The sequence below is a fragment of the Aptenodytes forsteri genome, unplaced genomic scaffold, assembly GCF_000699145.1.
Source record: "Aptenodytes forsteri isolate BGI_AS27 unplaced genomic scaffold, ASM69914v1 Scaffold172, whole genome shotgun sequence".
Taxonomy (NCBI): Eukaryota; Metazoa; Chordata; class Aves; order Sphenisciformes; family Spheniscidae; genus Aptenodytes; species Aptenodytes forsteri.
This window is the reverse complement of record NW_008795018.1, coordinates 5,352,505-5,373,555: the sequence shown is the minus strand read 5'-3', so window position 1 is coordinate 5,373,555 and position 21,051 is coordinate 5,352,505. Positions and strand designations below refer to the sequence as shown.

The 21,051-nt window shown below is 35.1% G+C and overlaps 1 protein-coding gene across 2 annotated transcripts in view; it reads right to left on the bottom strand.

Annotated features, from left to right (window-relative positions):
* Positions 1 to 3,673: 3,673 nt before the first annotated feature.
* TDRD3 (tudor domain containing 3) overlaps positions 3,674 to 21,051 on the bottom strand; it is a 73,784-nt gene continuing 56,406 nt past the window's right edge. For both annotated transcript variants that reach the window (XM_009275653.1, XM_009275654.2), the window contains exons 12-13: positions 9,712 to 9,848; positions 3,674 to 3,916 (exon numbers count right to left, since the gene is read on the bottom strand). In XM_009275653.1, coding sequence (XP_009273928.1) covers positions 9,729 to 9,848 — 120 coding nt within the window. In that variant the 3' untranslated portion in view covers positions 3,674 to 3,916; positions 9,712 to 9,728. The remainder of the gene's footprint in view (positions 3,917 to 9,711; positions 9,849 to 21,051) is intronic.

The window sequence follows — 21,051 nt, the reverse complement described above, 5'->3', positions numbered from 1 at the left end:
GGTTCTCTCTCAAACATTTCAGAAAGAAAAAAAACAAAACAAAACAAAACAACACGAGAGAACACCTCAATAGTTGTATAGCAAGTAGAAAGAAGTAGAAAGCAAAAACTGAGCTAGCTAAATTGTGCAATTAGCCATTCTTGAGGTTTATATAGTTCTCAAGAAAGTTGTACGATCCAACTGGAGTTGGATCAAGTCACATGATGAAAGGACAGTCAAACTGGGATTCTCATTCAAGAATGCATCTATAGACAATCATTCCGCATGGTATGTTCCTGTGTATGCACAAAAGCACTGCAGATTTTTCTGTATCAAGTCCCCTTCAACCATAATGCTAGAAAAGGACCGTTTACCATACACTGCCAGATTCTTTCAGCTCCCTGGCTAACTTGAGACCAACCTTCATTAGCTAGTTTGGCTATTTGGGAGTTCTCTTGCAAATGTCTCTTTAGATTTACCTCATGCTAAATCTTTATCTTCCATTAAACTTTTACTCATTCTGTGTCTAATGCCAAGTGCACCTCATGGATAAGATTTGTCCTTCCTGTGATACCAACCTTTTGCCACCCAATAGAAGTATGTGTTGTTAATACTGCCTTGGAAAGCCATATTCCCCACAAGTTTCATCTCCATACAGCTCAAGTCATTACAGAGAGATTCTGCAGAGACAATCCCAGCAGTGTTTCTTGGAAGAGCAACCTTGACAAGGGATCCTCAAAATGCTCTGTACACTTGTTGCCAAAGACTTAAGAAAGTCTGTTAGTGACAAAAGAAAAAGCTATATTAGTATACATATAAAAAGTATGTATGAATATCTATCAGAAGATGTTAGTCCGAGGCAGAATTTTAAATGAAAACATGACAACTTCAATCAGATTTTGTTACAAAACTCTGAAAACATGTAAGATAAACCCAGAACATTTCCACTCTTTGTTTCAAAATTATTTTATGTCTCAACAATATAAAGGGGAAAAAAATAAAATAAATTTTTACTCAATGATAGTATTACCAACTTGGCACATAACTTTTAGAATAATTTAAATCAGAAATTCTAACTTCTTTTAAATTTCCGTTAGGTAAAAATGTTATACACAAGTCCATGACAAGGAAAATATCTCCTTAGAATTGCATTCCTAAAATTCAAGACAGAAATTCTTATAAGCTATATCTATAACCCTAGTAAAGGAGGGCCACGGACCAGGGACTTACTGGTTCACAGATCGAGAGGCACAGATTGGCTCATGTCCAGCTTGCAAAGGGCAAAGGTTCTTTGTGACAGGTTTGTCTTAGAAACAGCTAGTTAAGAACACTCCAAAACAAAATCAGAAATCAAGCTTGTAAATAAATAGTGTGGATGATCAGGATCCAGTGCTCCTTATCAGCCTTTTTTGTTTAACTACACAGATGTAGCCCCACAAAGTTCAGGAGATTGCTTTTGACAAATCAGAAGTTAACTTTTACATCAGTTCTGAAGACCTACCTAGTCATGGTAACTTTTTCGGAACATAAAAGCTAAATAAATTTATGTCATTCTTGTGTATGTAAACTTTACTACATCATGACTGGCAAATTACTATATTTGTGGTTTTGATGGATTATGCAAATCAAGAAAATAATTTATATACATACCTACTTTATCATCATGTTGTTTCCAGATATAGGAATCAATAAGCATGAATATATGAATTCTTGCTTTTCAGAACAGGTTGACAGAAATAGTTTTTATCTACTCAAATCACTGGTTCTTCAGATCCTGAACAGGCAGAGCTTTCAAAAGAAGTTATTTCAGTCGAAACCAAAACGGAAAAGAATCATAAACCACACAAAGACAATGTCTTTTCAAGGAGACTCTCCAGCTGTTTGCTTACTCTGGCTTTCCAGTTCCTCAGCACAGTGAAAAGACCAGGACGTGGTCTTTACTGCTTTACAAACAAAACCCAACATTCTCAAATATTTCATTTGCCTACAGACAGCTGCACATACATGTGGTAATTTCAAAATGCCACAACCACTAGAGCGGAATGCTGCATTGTATTTCTACAGTCTTCAAATTTTCATAAGTAGGCTTTATTTTTTACAGTTGACTAAATCAGACTGCAGTTTTCTGAATTTTACGATTTAGTTCACAGCAAGAACGAAAGCTCAAAAGAACATAAAAGTTATTTTCATTTCAGAAATTGCTTTGGTACATTGACTGTAGGGCTCTCATTTAATGCACAGTCTATTTGTAAAGAAAAATCAAAACTGCTTTTTAAAACGATGCTAAGGCTGCATTGCTTTATGAAGCTGAACAGCTGCTGTCAGTGGTCTTAGTGATAATTCTGGAAGTAAAGCATCCAACATCCAATGTATTAGATCTACAATTTATTTATTTGCTGGTACAATTTAGCAGAAACGACCAGAATGATTCATAGTATTTGGAAAGTGGTTTCTAACTTAAATCTAACAAACTTCATAAAATTTGTTGTGTGTCAGTTGATAGTGAAGAACTTCAACATTGTACAGCTCATGTTTTAAGCTTCCAAATTTCTTTAGAATTATTAGTGAGTTGCATTATAATTCTCAAGAAGCTGCTTAGGATCCATTAAGGCAGCAAAACATTTGGTTCCCTACTATTCTGCAAATTTATGTGCTTGGTAAGATTTGACTGCATTTGGACAGTAATCCGCATTACGTACTGCAAATACATTCAACTACATCATCAATATAAAGCTTCTTTTCATCCAAATAAACCAGGTTCTATCCAAACAGTTTTGTATGAGCACTCAGAGAGAAATTCAGTAGAATTAACTGTACAACTTACACCATCAATACATATCTCAGGTAAAATTCTGTCTTTACAGAACTACCTCAGAACATACGTGCTATTTCAATCTTAATTAAATGATCAGAATAAAGCTTAGAAGAGATTTGCATGGTACATAGATCTTGAGTTCTTCTCAGCTAAAGAAATAGTGAAATTTCAACTATTTGTCATAATCATGTAAGATTCAAAGATACAGCTTACAATGAAAAGTAGTTTGACGTAAGATTCAAGCATCAATGACTGAAAAAATTCTAGTAATATGAAGCAGTAAAAGCAGAGTTTAAAGCTACAAGAAAGTTAGAACCTACTATTCAACAGGTAGCACACGTGTGCATGTATACATATATTTACGTTTAAAATACTCATACGCATCTTTCAGTACTTTTTGTTTAAACTACTTTCCTGTACCTTCTAGAAATGTTTCTATTTCTGTAATATAAATATTTCTAAAAAGAAAATATTTACCTAAAATTATTTAGAAAATGACTACTGAAACTGATGATTTATTTTTTTTCTCCCCTTCAACCTTTTTGTCACAGATCATGAAAAACATAATAGGCAAATCTGTAATTTGGCCTTCAGCAACTGTGGAAAATAAACACAGAAAACACAGTCAAAACCTATTTGGAATTTCACTGTACAATAATTAGCTGAAAATTTTTAACATGTTTCACTAACGCTAGCCTAAAATCTAACTTAAAGGCCCAATCCTGTCTGCTTTTGGGAAAATATAAGTTTTATTTTTACTTTACTAGAAACAATATTGGAACCAAATTCAATTCAAAATGAATAAAAATCATGATACATTAGTATTATGTTAACTAACAATGGAGGCTCAGTAAAAAGAATACAAGGCAAAGAATAGAATAGTGCACTGTGGTTTTATTGATGGCAGCAATGACAATTTGCCTCTTTCATACGTAAAAAGTATTCAGCTTCATATAACTAAGAACTTTAAAAAAGTCTCTTGTGGTGTCAGGTCCAAATTCCTTCTGCTCACACGAGCTTTCTTTGTTCCATCCTGTTGCTCGGAAAAAGCCAGAATTTCTTCTAGAAGTCTTCAGCAAGTTGGAGCTGCCAGTGAATTTCCCCCCCACCCCGAGAAGGTTTCTAAATGAAAAAAATAAAATACAATAGATAAGCATAAATACTCTTTGCTCTTTGTGCAACATACGCTTCACTGTTATTTCATTTTCTTCCTCCAAAAGAGTGGATATCTGCTTTTCAGTACTTACAGAGATGTAAGTCTTTAAAAGAATAAATCAGAAGGTTGCACTTCAATGCAATAAATATGATTGGTATAATACAAGGAAAGAACATTTTCTGGCAATGACTTCTCACAAAAATGCAGTTTCTCCACTGGTAAGGACTTCAATACAGATTTTATGGCAAGTGTGACAAGGTGTAGATTAATTCTGTCATGGAGCAAAGGAAGACCCAAGAAACAGATAATGACCAGGCGCTCATAGGTTCACAGTCTTAGGTTCTTTCAGGCTCAACGATCCTTGAAAACACTCATTTCTGATTACTCGTTCCCCTTCTCTTTCATACTATCATGACATTCTATACAGGAAGTGTAAGCTCAGGATGTATTTTTATTATTGTTAGATTCTACTTCTTATAACTTGATTCTCTAGGAGGAATATCTTATTTTACAGACCTGTTAAAGCTAGTATTTGACTCATACCCTAAAACAACCTAAAGTGGGTTCAAGGGCCCTCAGTGCAGTGCTCTGATAAAATTCTGAGTTAGTGTTCTCTACCTCACACTGCTGGATATTAATAAACGATCATTTCTAGGTCAACTGCAACCACAGTGAGGTACTACCTACCTCATACTTCTGTTACTTCACCTTAACATGACTACTCTATCGCTATGTCTTCATAATAAACACCAAGTCAAGACTTCCTGCAAGCCTGCAACAATTGTTCTTAATACCCAAAGCGTAGAACAGTGTGGCAAGAAGCTTTTCAGAAGGATAGAATCATAGAATAGTTTGGGTTGGAAGGGACCTCTAGAGGTCATCTAGTCCAACCTCTCTGCCATGGGGACAGACATCTTCAACTAGAGCAGGGTGCTCAGAGCCCCATCCAACCTGACCTGTTTCCAGGGATGGGGCATCTACCACTTCTCTGGGCAATCTGTTCCAGTGTTTCACCACCCTCAGATAAAAAAATTCTCTTCCTTCTATCTAGTCTAAATCTACCCCCTTTTAGTTTAAAACCATTACCCCTTGCCCTATTGCTACAGGCCTTACTAAAAGGTCTGTCCCCATCTTTTTTATAAGCCCCCTTTAAGTATTGAAAGGCCACAATAAGGTCCCTCCGAAGCCTTCTCTTCTCCAGGCTAAACAACCCCATGGATCCAAATTCCACTTTTAAAAAACAACTCAGGATTTTAAAAACTTAAGCCTCCTCACACTTGAAGACCCCATTACACTGTAGACATAGATTATGAGTTGATATTTGTCAATACTAATTCCAGATTTGCAAGGGCAACTTCAACACCTAATGAGTATGCTGAAAACTAATCCAGGAAGCAGTATAGCTTCATTTCTGCATTGTTGTATTGGTGCTAGTAAGTTCTCCGTGTCAAGCAATGTAACATTATACAGGTAGGTCTAAGAGCTTTTGGGTCTGAGGTGATGTGTCTACTGTATGGACCTAATGTTTCATCTTTGATATGCCCCTATCGTACTCAATACAAATATGGCCAGCAAACTTCACTTTCAGAATTGTCTAAGTTGCCTTTGAAAACAAGGCACCTTGGCATTTTAAACGTTAAATACTACAACATTAAAATTCTACAGAATTTACCAATTTATAATATAAAATAATCATCAACAAGGGCTCTCCATCTCTTTTCAGGGGAAAAAAAAATGTTACTTTACATAATACAGAGGTACTCCCTCTCAGGGAGTAAAGGCGTCATTAATCAATGATCTGGTGAAGAAGTAAAGCATCCTTCAGTGGAAACTTGTGGTAAAATTATGTCTCACTGGATCCCTTAAAACTTCCCCTGATAAATCATGTCTTCATCTAACAGGTTATCAAAAACTTGAAATAAGAATATGCCATGCTCTTAAAAGCTCTATGGAATAAAAAGGAGGAAAAAACGTATAGAAATTCACTTCTAGGAACTGACATTCCATATTCCTGAACTTTTACATGTCAAGACATTAAAGCTACACTGTTGTACCAGTCTAGGTAAGCTGAAAGCAATTTAGAAAAAGACTGTGTGTGATTTTCTGCCTACATTTAAAATCAGAGAAGAACTGATTACATCCACCACTTATTTTTGGAAAAGCTTAATAGATTTTCATTACTGGTTTCTTTCTAATTCCACTGTCTTCAATCAGTACCTCATTAGGTCAAGTGTAATGCATTTCAAAATGCAACCTAAGTATAAGATATATGGTAGCATGAGATGTACTATGGGGAGCTATAAGCCATACCTGATAAATATGTCCACCACAGTATCACAATAAACACCTCCTCACATCACTTTACTTATCAAACAAGGCAAATGAGTGCAGCTACACCGGATTCTACACAAGCTTCAGAAAGCAAATCTAGCAGGCGAAAGCTTGTCTGTACCACACAGAAAAAGCTTCTGGATACAGCACTACAGTATTTTTATCCTCAAAAGGTTGGCAATAGAGTGTTCTTAAACTGAGGAAGAGTTTCCACTTTTTGACACTACCCAGAGATGACCGCAAATGTCACACTCTTGAAGAGAAAGGAACAAGATGTTCAGTTTTCCAAATATTGACTAGAACACAGTGGCAGAGAAAAATCCATATTACAAATTCTAGACAAAATAAAGGATTGTTTTGACTGGAACTAATACAGGAGCTGACTATGCTTAAGTAGCACCACCTAACCTCTACATAGAAGACATCTCTTGTCTCTCTATTTTCTTCTTCTACCTGAGGATCCTAGTGTTTCAAGAATCTAAGACCAATTTCCGATCTTGACAACTTCTTTTTGGTGTTAACATCCAATAGCTGTTACATTATTTTATGTTGAAATATAGTTGAGCTTAATACTGGAAATTTTCCAAATACAAACATAAATCTGATAAAGCAGCTAATTAAAATAGCTAGACTTAGGAAATCATTGTAATATAAAAGTACACAAATATTCTAATTGACTACATTTTAGCCATTTAGAGATAGTTTCCACTTAATTAAAGTTCAAGACAATTCAGTTACAGCAGCCAATGAAGATGGCATTGAATGTTTTGATCTAGAGGGAATGAATCTTCCTACCAAGCAGTAAGTTGTATTTTCTCATAATGAATTGCTGTTTACAATGATGACTATTTAAGGTACATATAACTCCTACAATATTTGCTATTTGTATTGTAGAAGATAAAGTGCATAATATTCCAACAGAATTAGACTTACAAAAGTAGTCAAAATTTACCAGGTTTAAGCTGCCACTGATTGTATGTTGCACTGGGTTAGTAAGTTCAGTTTTGGATGATGAATTGGCACTATCTATCTAACTCGAGCAGACGTTGAAGTAAACAGTCCTGGGCCAAAAGAGGACACAGGAAATACCTCATTTCATCAACTGAGGAAGAGAGTTTTAAGTTATGATGAAGAAAAAGTAGGATATATCTGGAAGTATTGTCAATAAAAGATGTACTTTTTAAAGCAAAGGAAGTAGTTGCTGAAAAATTATATTCAGCTTCATGACACATTTTCCAAAATATATCTTGGTTTTTTTTTTCCTGGATGAGAAGAGTCCATTGCTACTTGTTCACAAATGCTTTTAGGTTTATTTAACTGACGCTATTTACCATCTGATTCTAACCCCTTTATTTAGAGATGTCTGACAGAAAACAATAGTGTTTGAACCGGGGCAGGGAAAGGGCTGTAACTGTTTATTTTTTTTATGGTAGGTAGGTTTTGATACTGAGCCTGCTGTCCATTTAAATTGGTGTCATGTTAGAATCTTCAAAAGCAAGGTGTAAGAAAACCTGCAAGGAACAACCACCTGTGCCTTCGAAAGGTTGTTCCTTACTTGCCAACAATTCATTCGCTCTTCTTGAGATACAGGAGTTACTATCACAATCTCTGGATGTCTGTTTTCCCCCCTCTCCCAGCTGGCCAAAGCCAAATACAGTTTTCCAGATTTATACTGTAAAATTAAAGAAATACCAAAAATATTACCTAAAGACACAAAAAAACCCTCCCTGATTTTGACCGCTGCCTATACTGAACACATCATTCAGCTGATCACACTGACACTCTTCTGAGCCAGCTGAGCTGGTTTAGAACTCAGCTCAGTGCATATGCCAGAATTATTTCTGCATAAATTATCTCATGACATGTTTATTGATAGTAATTGATACACTTATTTAAAATAGAAAATCGAATGATATGGGCAAAAATAGAATAATTATCACCTTGGCAAGAGTGAGGAATAAATTTTGCTCTTATATTCCAGTAATCCCCCAAATGAAAAAGGTATTTTAGCATATGATCAAAATAGTAAAATCATACGTTATTGCATGTCAGAAATATCAAAAGCTGCAGAGATCAGCAGCACCTATCAAGCCAACTGAAGGTGGAGGACTGGGGCAAGGAAAGGAACTTAAAAGAGCTCAGTAAAAATAAACTGGCTTGTGTGAGGGGGAAAAAAAAATTAGATTCAAGACAAAGACACATTGTACATGTACAGCAAATAGCATGCAACTTTGCAAAGCTTTCTTTATTCAGGATAGACTTTTAATCAATGTTTGAAAATTAAGGATTTAGAAGATCCACAATTAAAATGAAAGCGGTACAGCATACTTGATTTGTTTAGTAAAAGAATTATAAATGTTTTATCTGGCTGGCCTTTTCAGATTTCTGAATGTACGTCAGGTATATTTTCTGAGGTTGATATATAATACCTTAATTTCTGCTAATTAATAAAGCATAGGTGCAAATATATCCTCAAGATTCAGAGTATGGTACATATTCTTAGGCCTTACACCTCCCCATTCAATCAGCTCACAGATTTTAGATTTTACTGTTGCAAATTCTCCTTTCCACGCTAAGCAAAACAATAGAAAGACTATTTATTTACATAAATGGCTCATAAAAAGTAGAATATGGGACCTTGGGACAGAGACAGACAGTACTGAGTTCAGGAGGGACTGCAGCCACTTATTTCAGAGAAGAAGCTGGTGCAATATATGTGAATGAGAGAAACTTGCTGCTGCTCTCAGGTGGAAAAGTATCAAGTAAAAGCTTGCTCAGACGACATCAGTCCTTACATAAAGCAAAGTTAGAAAGCTACTTGCCAAAGTGTTTTTATTGCCTTCCCTCTTCCCACAGGTGTATTAAGTCTCTTCCTACAGCCACAAAATCCAAAGAAACAGAGATATCCAGCTTCTATCATAAATATACCAATATCCCTAAAAAAATTTAGAAGCAATATGCCAAATGTATCTTCCATGTAGGTGATCAGAAGAAGTGGTCTCTAAACTAAAAAGACACAACCATAAAACTTTCACTTAAATGATAAGACACTGATTTAATATCAATAGTTCTCCATAGGTGTAGCAATCACTGCTCTGTGCTTGATCCTTATAAACAGATCACCACTATTCAAGTAGGTCATATACGTGCTATTGCTTAATACTTCTTTTTTTTTAATGAGAAACAAGGGTTTTTTAGGATTTTTAAGCTATTTTCTTGTAAATGGTGATTACAATAATCTATTTGTTCAAAATATTCATCATCTGCAACCCAGTGCTGAGGGTTCTTACACAACCAACTACTGGCAAAGCTGTAGAAAGTTCTCTCATGAACTTCACAAAGACTGAAGAACACTGAAGTATAGAACAATGCAGATCTACTTTTCTTGAAATCTAAACCCATAAATAAAATGTCAATATCGTAATTTTACCTTTTATTTCTTATTAATCAGTTTCTAGCTCTTGGGGGTTGATAAAATTGTTGAGTAGGTCGTGTGGACCGTCTTGGCTGACCATCACCTCCTCTGCGGAATTCTAGAGTTTGCTCATATGTTTCTTCTTCCTCCTCCTGCAGGTAAATAGCATTGTTTTAAATGGAAGAGTAGGTAAATGCATTATACATGAGTAGGTATATGCATACAAACATACACACAACACGCACACACACACACGTATGAATGAATTCATGCACACACAGCAACTGCCGCTTCTGTGCTGACAACCACTTAATAAAATAGGTGATATAATGGGAGGGGGTTTTTCAAACTTAAGAAAGCTAACAAAAACAAGATGGAGAATCTCAAAACTCAACCCCCAGGGCAGCAACAGCAGTTATTAAATATTTGTGGAAGAAAAGCATATATATTAAAGCAAAATTGTTTTCCAAGAGTCATACAAGAAGCAAGATAACCTCGATAACCTGCCAGAGCAAGAGAAATATCAGCTTTTGGGAGTTTAGAAATGTGTGTGGAAAGAAGTAAAAGAATCAGAAAATGGAAATGCAAGGAACGGCATCTGGCAATATGCATACTAGAAACACAGATCTGAAACAGTAGATAAAAATCTGTGATGCAGCAATAATGAAAAAAGCTTACAATTATAGTGGACAGCAATTTAGATATGAATTTGCTATGTGCAGCAATAATAAATACAACCTCTGAATAATGAGAGGAGAGGTAATTACATATTTGCAATATTGCATTCACTCCTAGGCATCTCAATGCCAGAAAGATATTGACAAATTACATGGAATTCCAGAGAAAAAAAAACAGAAAAAGATAATCAAGAGACTGGAGAATGATTTACAAAGGAAGATTAAAATAGCTACATATTTACTTTGGTCAAAAAAATACTTAAAGTAAAAACATTCATGTGATGGAATATTTGAAGGTATACATTAAAGATGGAGAAGAATTTTAAGAGCATTAGAGTTGATAACAAAGAGAAATAGAAGAAAAAAATTATAGGCTAAAAAAAAAAGTTTCTGAACATGAGTATGATTGTCAAATGGTGTCTCAGGGAAACAGTTATAATTTTGTTTCTTTAATATCCTAACACTACACTGCAGCAGACACCAGGTCCAGAGGGAACGTGCTGTAAGAAATCCACTTCTGGGAAAAAGTACTGAGTGTATAACTCAATTCCCTTTCATTCACACCATAGGAACATACAGGAACACAAACCAAGAACATTGAATGATTCATTAAAAGTTCGTCAACAATTCCAACACCCAGGAACTGTCTTAGAGTGCAGCATGCATATAACAAAGAGTAAGCAAATCACAGCAGTAAAATATTTCACTGTAAGAGACAGAAAGGAAAATCTACAGCCGAAGTTTCTTTCTGTCATGAAAAGTCAGATCTTACTCGAGAAACGCCTCTTTCTGAATCAGCTTGAATATCAATAGACATGCATTTTTAAAATAACAGTTACAGACAATCACATTCCTCATGGTAAGGTCTCCTATTTACAGGCACGTCTGTGGTCATAGCTATATTTCCAGAACAACAGATTAAGCCCTACTACAGAGAGTCTGCAGTAACTGTAGAAGAAAACAGATTTTCAACACAATTGAATACAGCATAATTGATTTATATCTTTTAGTTTCACTGTAGCCAAAGGCTGAGAACCATGGGATTCTGACATAAAACTTACTTTTATCAGTGTACCTCTTTTACTGCTTGCAGTACTATCCATTTCCTCATATAAAGATAATCAGAGACACCGATTATCCGAAAGAAAAAAAAGTAGAAAAGCAGATGTCTAACCAAAAAATCCACAGTTTGCAATACTGTTAGCCCTAGTACAAACCCTACTTAGTATATGAAATAACCTCCCATCACTGACAACACAAGCTGCACTAGCACCAAAATGTTAAAAGGTAAGCTAGATGCCTGAAGCGGTCTAAATACCTTCAGCTCTTTCAGTATACTCCAAGAAACCTGAATAGCTGAAAATAGTTCCATGTTATTTGCCAAGAGTAAAGAAAGACACAATTGCAAGTTTCCTTAAAATTCTTTGCCAAAGCCTCAATCTAACATAAAAGAACTCACTCTTCAAGAATAAATTGGTGAACTTTCATGTTCTCTATATTTAGATTTCTCCAAAACTGGAAAACTAAATGGCATATATGCATGACCGAAAATTTAGCAATGCATACTGGTGTTTTCAAGAGACTGTAGCAAATCAGACATGAATCTTTTCTTTGTAACCTTGGTAGTCTTTGCTCAAAAAGAACAGAAATTAAATAGTTCAGTGCATCGCATCTCACCTGTAATAGCCAACCTCTTTCTGAGGATAAGTGTATCAGAGTAAATTTCTAGAGTAGCAAATCTTCATCAAATCTCAAAGTTAATGTTGTTGATCCTCTGAATTCAGTAAAATCAAATTAAAACTAGAATTTGTCTTGCACATTTCTATTTTGGTGTAGTTGTCTTTACACATAGAATGAAAAGCTTCAGATGCACGTATTCCAATTCAAGTATTTTTATTACAATAGGCAAGAGTGAAATGTGAAATCATTCACTTTCTTGAGGCTCTGAATGAAACGAAAGCGAGCAATGTAGCAAATGATAGTAAGAACGAATGAACAACAGAACACCTTTCAACTTTTCCCTCATTCTTCTCTATGCACAGTGGCTCCCCACACAGAGTTACTGATCGTCTTGTTGAAGTCTGCCACCTTCACGTCAGATGACATGTTGTCATTTGTTTCTTGGGTCTTACCTATTCAAATTTGATCCTAATTCAATGTAACATTCTCCAAAGTAACAATTTGCCAAGCCATATCTTTATTAAACGTTGTTTCTTGTTTTGCAAGTAATTGAATTTCTTTTCTTCCACCATTTCTTGAACACTGACCCTCAATCCCCCACTGCTGATCTTTCATCCTTTTTCTATTGCCGTTTATTTCCATCTTAAGGATTTTTTTCTGGGTTAATCTTTATCTCAATTTACTTTAAAATCTCTCCACCCCATGCTCAAAACTGCCATCCCTCTTCTGGAACAGCATCCATCCTTTGTAGGCAAAACTTAGTATCTCTAATGTTCACTTCCTTGTTTTTTCTGTTCTTCAACCTAAAAGCTTCAGCTGTCTACATTTCTTCCATTATAACTCCGCAGTCAGTTAGGTCACACATCTTGCCACCAACTCTATTTTTCCAATCTTTCTTGCTGCTTGCTTCAATTTATCAGTTGCTTGTGACTTATTCTAAATTATTCCATTTCCTACTTCCTTATCCATGTAAGATCTAGATTACATTTTATAAAGCAAAGGTGGCCACAAACCTCTCTCAGAGCATTTTCATTCTCCTTCTATTACCAGTAGAGGTTTCATACTATACACTACTCCAAAAACATATATTTTATTGTCTCCATCCTTCACCTTATTATTCATTATTTATCTAATATTCCAGGATCCAGGACCGAGTTTTCTAGTACTTGCACAATGCCTGCCTAGGGCTATGTACCCTGAGATTAAATGATGCCACTAAGCACAACTGCAAAAGATAGCAAAAACTGGCAGATCCATAGGAAAAAGCAAGGAAAGGTTTACAATGCAAACAATGAAATGCACAAAGAAATTATTGCAGCAATAGGTTAGAATGACATGAGAGAGAGGGTGGAGGATGTCAGCATTCTCTAGGTATTTAAAACAAGATGGCGAACTGGGAAGCATAAGTCATTGTGAATTTCAGCTTCTATTCAAAATTTTGCCATAAAAATCTAGTTACTTTTGATATTTTTTGTCCCATCTCGTAAGACAGACAGGAACTAAACAAGTGTAAAATGGGAATATATGCACACTCAGTGCTTTTATTTTGGACCCATATATTCTGAAGATCTTGTACCACCACCATACTTTACCAGCTGAGCTTAGCAAATGAGCAAGTAACTTCAGAACAGCCAAGTGACTACCAGCATGCTTTTACGTAAAAAATTCAATGGATTTCATAGCTGCAGAATAAAGTTATAAATCCAGCATTTAAAGTACTTTAACAACCAATTTACTCTTAAAATTAACAAAATTAGAGCAGAGTAAATTTATATTTCATTAAAAGCTTTCTCATTGAATTTCAATTGCAAGACTTCTTTCAGTGCATTCAAAAGAACTGTTTAGAAACTTTTTTTTAAATACAGTCCTTGAAACGAATACTTACTGCATAACTTCTGAGAACAATGAATAGGTGGATGACAGTAAAGAGTAAGATACAAGTTATGCACTACACAAAAGCTTTGCTGAATGTTCTGCTCACATATATTTAGGATGCAGTTGCAAGTCACAGCTGAGCAGCTCCAACAGTTTGCCACCTACAAACTAGTTACCTCTGCCTATTCCTGCTTGTGAACAGAAAATTCTTCTCTATTCGCTGGGCCCTTCTGCCTAGGCTTCTCAATTATAGCTCTCTGTGGGCTATTAAGGGATGAGCACCAGAGCGTGTGCAAGGAGGCATGAAGGAGCAGCGTGGGGCCAGGAACCATGGGACAAAGAAGAGACAGAAGGCAAAGAAAGACATTTTCCATTTCAGTAATGTCAAACCACTGTTTCAGTTTAACTGTAGTTTTAACTTCACCCACATACTCAATGCATGGAAACCTTGCTGGACTCAGCACAAAGAAAGAGTGTTGGCTTCCTTGCAAAATGAAATTTTCTTTCGTGTGCATTTCAACTGCCATTTCCCAGTCCAGATTTAATGCCTCTTTGCAGTGCCCACTATGCTGGCAACAGCTGTCTCCTGCCGTTAACACACCAAGTGATCTCTTGTTTTACTGGTTAAATTCCTTTCTTACAACTTGCTGCTTTTGCCTAATCATCCAGCGTTGATCTCCTTGAGTACTTTAATCTTTGATTTTTGCAGTTTCCACTTACCTGTGCTTGTATCAATCGAAAATAGATTATAAGATTTTCCAGATGTATCAAAAAAAGAAACCAAACAGAAAACCCAACCACACTATGGCCATATTGGAAAATTCACAAGTTTCCTAGAAAAAGCTAAACTTAAATATTTAAATTGCAATATGTTATATATCCTATATTTGTAAGGAGAAAAAATAATTGGCTAAAGTGTTACAATATTCCCTTAAACTTCTACTTTTTCTGAATATTTAAACGGATTCTTAGAACTCCATAACAACTAAGAATGAAAACAGAATTTTGTGAAAAAAATAGCTTTTGTCATTTAACAAAAGCACGAGTTATACAATCTTAGAGAGGCTTTAGGGCATAATTTCAAAAATTACTATCAAATGAGGCGTGAAAATTCCAAGTAAAAGAGAAATTACCATTAATGTAGATTTTTCAAGGATCTTAACCAAGTACTGACTTTGTGACAAGAGCATTTTTGAAGTGTCTATTACAGAATAATTCAACACATTTGCTCTTGATCAATTTTCTTTGCAAGTTATGCTTGTTACTTAAAATATCGGTTCCTCTCACAGAGTAATCTTTGTGAGTCTGCAGATGCTCACAATTTTTTTTTCACAGTACACAACACATCTATATTAGACTGGGCCTATGGCCATGCAAATTTCTGAGTTAAATTATGAGTTAGAAGGACAAGTGGGATTCAAGGTTATACTGCTAGACCTGCATAGAGCTGACCCCTCGCTGCTGTCAGATAATTAATATAAGCTCTTAGCCCTATTAATGTGCCTTTAAAGGAGTCAGGGTAGCATTACATTTTTAGAAAAAAATACTTTTAGTATGCTCACACATATCATGTAAGACATTGCAGTAATGTATCGCTGATGACTAATAGTACACATAACTATTTGTAAGGATATGGCTGTGTTTAAATCAAAAATGTTACTTTTTTAAAAAAATGTTATAATGTAATTACATGATCAAGTTTTTAAATTAACCTTTTAATATACCATTTAGAATGCTAACGATAAGATACACTATTATTATTGTTACTTAACCCTTGCCTGGATCTTTTGAAGTGTATCATCACACTACAATTAAATCTTCTGTAACTAAACAAAGGAATCAGCTATGTGACACCCTTAAATTTACAACCTAATTCTGACATGTAGGCTGTAGTGCCGTAGACAGTTGCACCAGTGTAATGTATTGCTACCGCTGAAACCATTTTCCTTTCTCTTCTCCTGCACCTTTTTGATCACCCTTCTTTCCACTTCTCCTTTTCCTTTCTTGCTCAGGCGTACAGTTGCAATCTTTAACTAACGCAGGTTCAAAAGGCAGGATGGTCAGGATTAGGGAGGAAGAACTGCTTCCTTCTCTCAGAGCTGATAGATAGCTGGTCATCAGCTCAGTCCATGAAATCATACTCCTAGTCACTCTTAAATTCTTTTCCCATTAAAATAATCTTATGGAATGTGCAATTAGTCTGCCCTTATTCAAATGTTATGGGTGTGTGAAACAGATTTCACCATTAGAAGCAATTAATTCAGAACAAATAAAAGTATCTGAGGAAGATAATGACTTATGAGCTGAAGTGGAACTTACACCTTCTTATCAGAGTGTATGCATGTTTGTGTGCAAACATGTCAGAGAGAACAGTCCCAAAGTTACTATTTAAACGCATAGAGTTAAACTAAAACCTACTCAGGACTTCTTCATTTTTAAGTTAACCCCCACTTTCAGACATGTCCTTCTAATGCAGAATCATTTTTATAGTATAGAGTTCATTGGTTCTACGTTTTATGGTTTTACTTCTCTTAGTAAACATGACCTGCTCCAATTTTTTAAAACTTAAACAGCACGATAGTTTTTTAAATTTAAAATAATTGCAATGGATTGTAAGCAAATTTAGAACTTAATTAGAAATCTGGACAATCTGTTTTAACTTTAAATTATCCTAAAGACCAAAACCATTAACTTCTAATAAAACTGGTAACTTTACACGGGACTTGTGAAAATAAAGTGAGAGAAAGGCAAAGACAATTCAAAAAGAAAGAATCAGATACTTCTTCATTCTTGAATCACGAATGAAAGGGAAAAAATGACAAGACATATGAAAGGCGATACGCATTTTCTAACTCACAAAACCAGAACAATGACATTCAAGCTACATTCATTCTTTCATCCTTCCCCATTGCCCCTATCTTTCTCCATATACATATTTCTAGGTATCCAGATATATTTTACTGAGGTGACAAAGAAAGAGCTAAAATAAGCACTTTATCTTCTGTTTTGGACGAAAAAATTTTTGATATTTAGACTAGTCTTAGAAAAGCATATAGAAAACCTACAGAACACCAAGAATACATCTTTAAATTATTCAAATAAATGCAAAACAAGAATCCCAAAATACAAAGAAAATGTTTACACATGCTTTTTCAAATTTTTCTCTTTCACATTGAGAAACTACTGTTTTAGTGTTAACTTCTGGATACAACCATCAAGTTGGTGAACTCTAGGATATTTAATCAATAGACTAACCAGGATCTACTGTAATGTATGGAAAAAGTTGCATTGTTCTAAAACAACAACAACAAAACAGGAAGAAAATGAAAGGATAACATACATTGGAAATGTTTGGCCTTATTGTCTAAATGGATTTTTTTTTAAAGCAATAGACTTTTATCCTGAATTGGTAAGAATCTGTAAGGTCTGCTCAAAAAGAAAGTATTTTCATTTTAAAGTAAATTTTATCAAGAACTTTTAATTCAGCTTAATTTTAAATTTCTTCTAATAGCACATGCCTGAGGAAAATTGACTTCGGCCACTTCCAATAAGGAAGCTCAACTCCATCAGCAGTAGGGACTACATAGGACTTCAAAGGTATTTCTTACCGACTGCATTGATACATCGGTATTATTTTCTGTCTGTAAAGGATATGCAGGATAAACAACTGTAAAGGATTTACAGAGTATACACATTCTCCTACTTGAAAGTCATGACCCCATAAGAACCTAGCTACATATGGGACATTACAAACATTAGATAATTAGTACAGATGTCATAGATGTGTATAAACAGATATACACTACATGTATAGTACTCCATATGTAACTGATTTGACTTTTACGTCAAAACCATCAATAGCTTTGCTGAAGCTTTTAGCTTTAGCTTCACTACAGTATAAGATTATATTATACTATACAATATAAGATAGTGGTGACAGAAATAGCAATGTTAAATGTATTCTGGAACCTACTGACAGATTTAATGCAAAACCATAACATTACTTTAATTGTCCTTAAAGGGATACAATTGACTTGCTGTATGGTACCGTATGATTTACTAAAAACCTCCTGAGACTTTAAACTGCAACTACACAATTATTGTTTGTTGCCATTCTACATGCAGCCAGAATAACTCCTACCCATTTATACAGCATTTTAACCTACTATAATAGTGCCATCTTTCTGTCTTCTACTGTCTCTCAAATTGTATGAGATTTTGATGTACTGTACGAGTAAAACACTACATTCGACTTTCAAGCTCTGTACAAAGCCTTTTATGCAACAGAGAAATTCAGTTAATGGTTTCCCTAATGCAGGAGTAGTCAAATTCAAAAGTTACTAACAAGTCATTAAAACAAACTTACTGTGAAGTCACTAAACCAAAACATATACAAACCATTTGTTTCCCTTAATTACACTTAGAAAAAAAGGACTTGATCCTTATGAGGATATGTCTTTTTCCACTGAACACATGCAGGCCACAAGTAAGTATGTTCCTAACTATGGTACATAAAACTAAGTGGCATGGAGCTACACCATAACATCTGTTGCTTTTTTGTTTTCAAAATAAAAATTTCAAGATGACCCTTCCCTGAGCAGTCTTTTATATAGCATCAGAAATAAATTAATGGTAATAAATCTTTCCTGTGACTTTCACTAACCAAACATCAGAAGTTAAACAATTTTACATTTTCTTGGCCAGTTTTTGTAAAATTCTACAACGCGTTCTTCAGGGCCAGCAATTTATCAACTAAAGCCTTATTACACATTAATTTAAGATACTAAATTTATAATAAATTATTCAGTAATCCTGGAAAAATTAGATATACACTATTAACATTTTAAATAAGATTTATCTCATTTTTCCTCTGCTGAAAATATAAGTTGCAACAAAAGCAGCTGAGCTTCAAACACAGCTGATTTTTAAATGATTCTGTTAAGACAAGATACATCCTGAGTTTTGAGTGAAGCAATAAACATTAGATACCAAGTGACAGAAAATTTGTAGTCTTCAGCAAAAAAAAAATCAAGAACTGGAAAATAGATGGATGGACAAGGAAAAGTATTACATGCTTAAATCTGAGACTGCTAAAAGCTACACAACAGTTCACGTGGAATCAGACATTTCTTTGTACTTCATTGCTTTTCTTCAACTCTGAAAACAAAGCACTCATTTGTTTTCTAAATAGACTACATTCCAATTACACTTCCATGAAACCACGATAATGTAAGCCTGAGGCATGATTATCCCACAGACATTTTGTTAGCTTATCTGGTACTGCACAGGTTATTCATACTTGCAGTCATTCCCTGTGGCACATATTAAAATAAACGTGCAACTTTTCCTGTGAGGTTTGTGCTTGAAACAAACATACTCTCCTGCAAGTTGTCACTATGTTCTCAATACAGAAAAAAGTAACGAATTTTAAAAGTTCCTTAGAAATACATATTTAAGCCACTCACACCATACCCCTTCTATTAGTAAAAGCTTCTTCACATTGAGTAGTATTAATATAAAACTATAAGTATTTAAAGTTTTATTTTCAATAATTTCAAAAAGTAGATACACTGAAGTAAGACCTGCTATATAAATAACACGCAACCAGTAGACACATAAAGTTTTGTCAATTCAGCAGGAAGGAAGCCACAAACTGGAAGTGGAAATGTTTTCAGCAAAACACATAAATTTAACAACATGAAATCAGTAACAGTAACCACATTACTCCTTATGTGCCATAAAGAGTAGTGTTACTATAACGAGTAATTGTGCCAGTTTTCAGAAAAGAGCAGCAACTTAAGGCTCCATCTCCATCCCTCCTCCCACATACAACTGTCAGCCCTTCCCTCTCCCCAATATTTTTGTTTTGTTTTTGAATAAATAAAGTATTCCTCCAGTTTTTCAGAACATCAGGTTGAATGAAGACCTCTGGAAAGGTCTAGTTTAAGCTGGTAATACAGACACAGTCCTAATCATATAGCGAAAAAGAACACTTAAATAGACTTGGAAAAAAAAAAATCAGCATTCAGTTTCTTCGCACTAAGTGCACTCATAAGCAAAACCATACACTTCCATATGGAGGAAGAAAGTATTTGCTGTATTGCTGGACTTATTTTAGTATGTAATCAGAAAATTCTGCCAACAAAAATTTCAGAAAGAACACACTAAGTGATACTATGCGAAATTATCTAATGTTTTGCTGCTAGGGCACCAAACCATTATCAAAACCAAAACAGGGAAGCAGTGAGTTTTGGTGACATTTTAGGTGAAACAGAATGCTGTGTGCACACACTCACCCATGACAAAATTTGGCATACAAACCCCAACGTCAAACACGTGTACATCCAGTAAACAAATGCCTATGGGATTTTACTTGTGAATGACCAACTGCACAAAAATAAATTTAGAAAGTAAGACATGACAAAAGGTATTTAAGTAAATATACAAAAAAAAATTTAAACAAACAAATATATCCCAACTCCTAATTAAAAAAAACAAAAAACAAAAAACCAAAAACAAACCAAAACTGCTTACAGGTGGTGCAGGGACACAGCAATTGAAGAAAAGTCTTAAAAGTGAAACTGCCCATGAAGCAACTCAGAATAGCCCCATAAAGAAGAGAGTATCTTAACTTGAACGTCAGGACCTCTACATTATGTGTATGCTGTATGCTTACATTTTAAAATAAAGTACGCTGAATTGCACCTATTTTTTAATTATTAACCACTACTTTAAAAAAATAAATAGACCATGTCATCTTACAAGTTCTACAACAGGATCAAAAAATTATGATGGGCAAAATATGCTTATAAACATCAGGAACTATTTAAACTGCTACAAGATAGAACAGTTGGCAGCTGGTCACAAGTGGTGTTCCCCAGGGCTCAGTATTGGGGCCAGTTCTGTTCAAGATCTTTATCAATGATCTGGATGAGGGGATTGAGTGCACCCTCAGTAAGTCTGCAGACGACACCAAGTTGGGCGGGAGTGTTGATCTGCACGAGGGTAGGAAGGCTCTGCAGAGGGACCTGGACAGGCTGGATCGATGGGCCGAGGCCAACTGGATGAGGTTCAACAAAGCTGAGTGCCGGGTCCTGCATTTCGGCCACAACAACCCCATGCA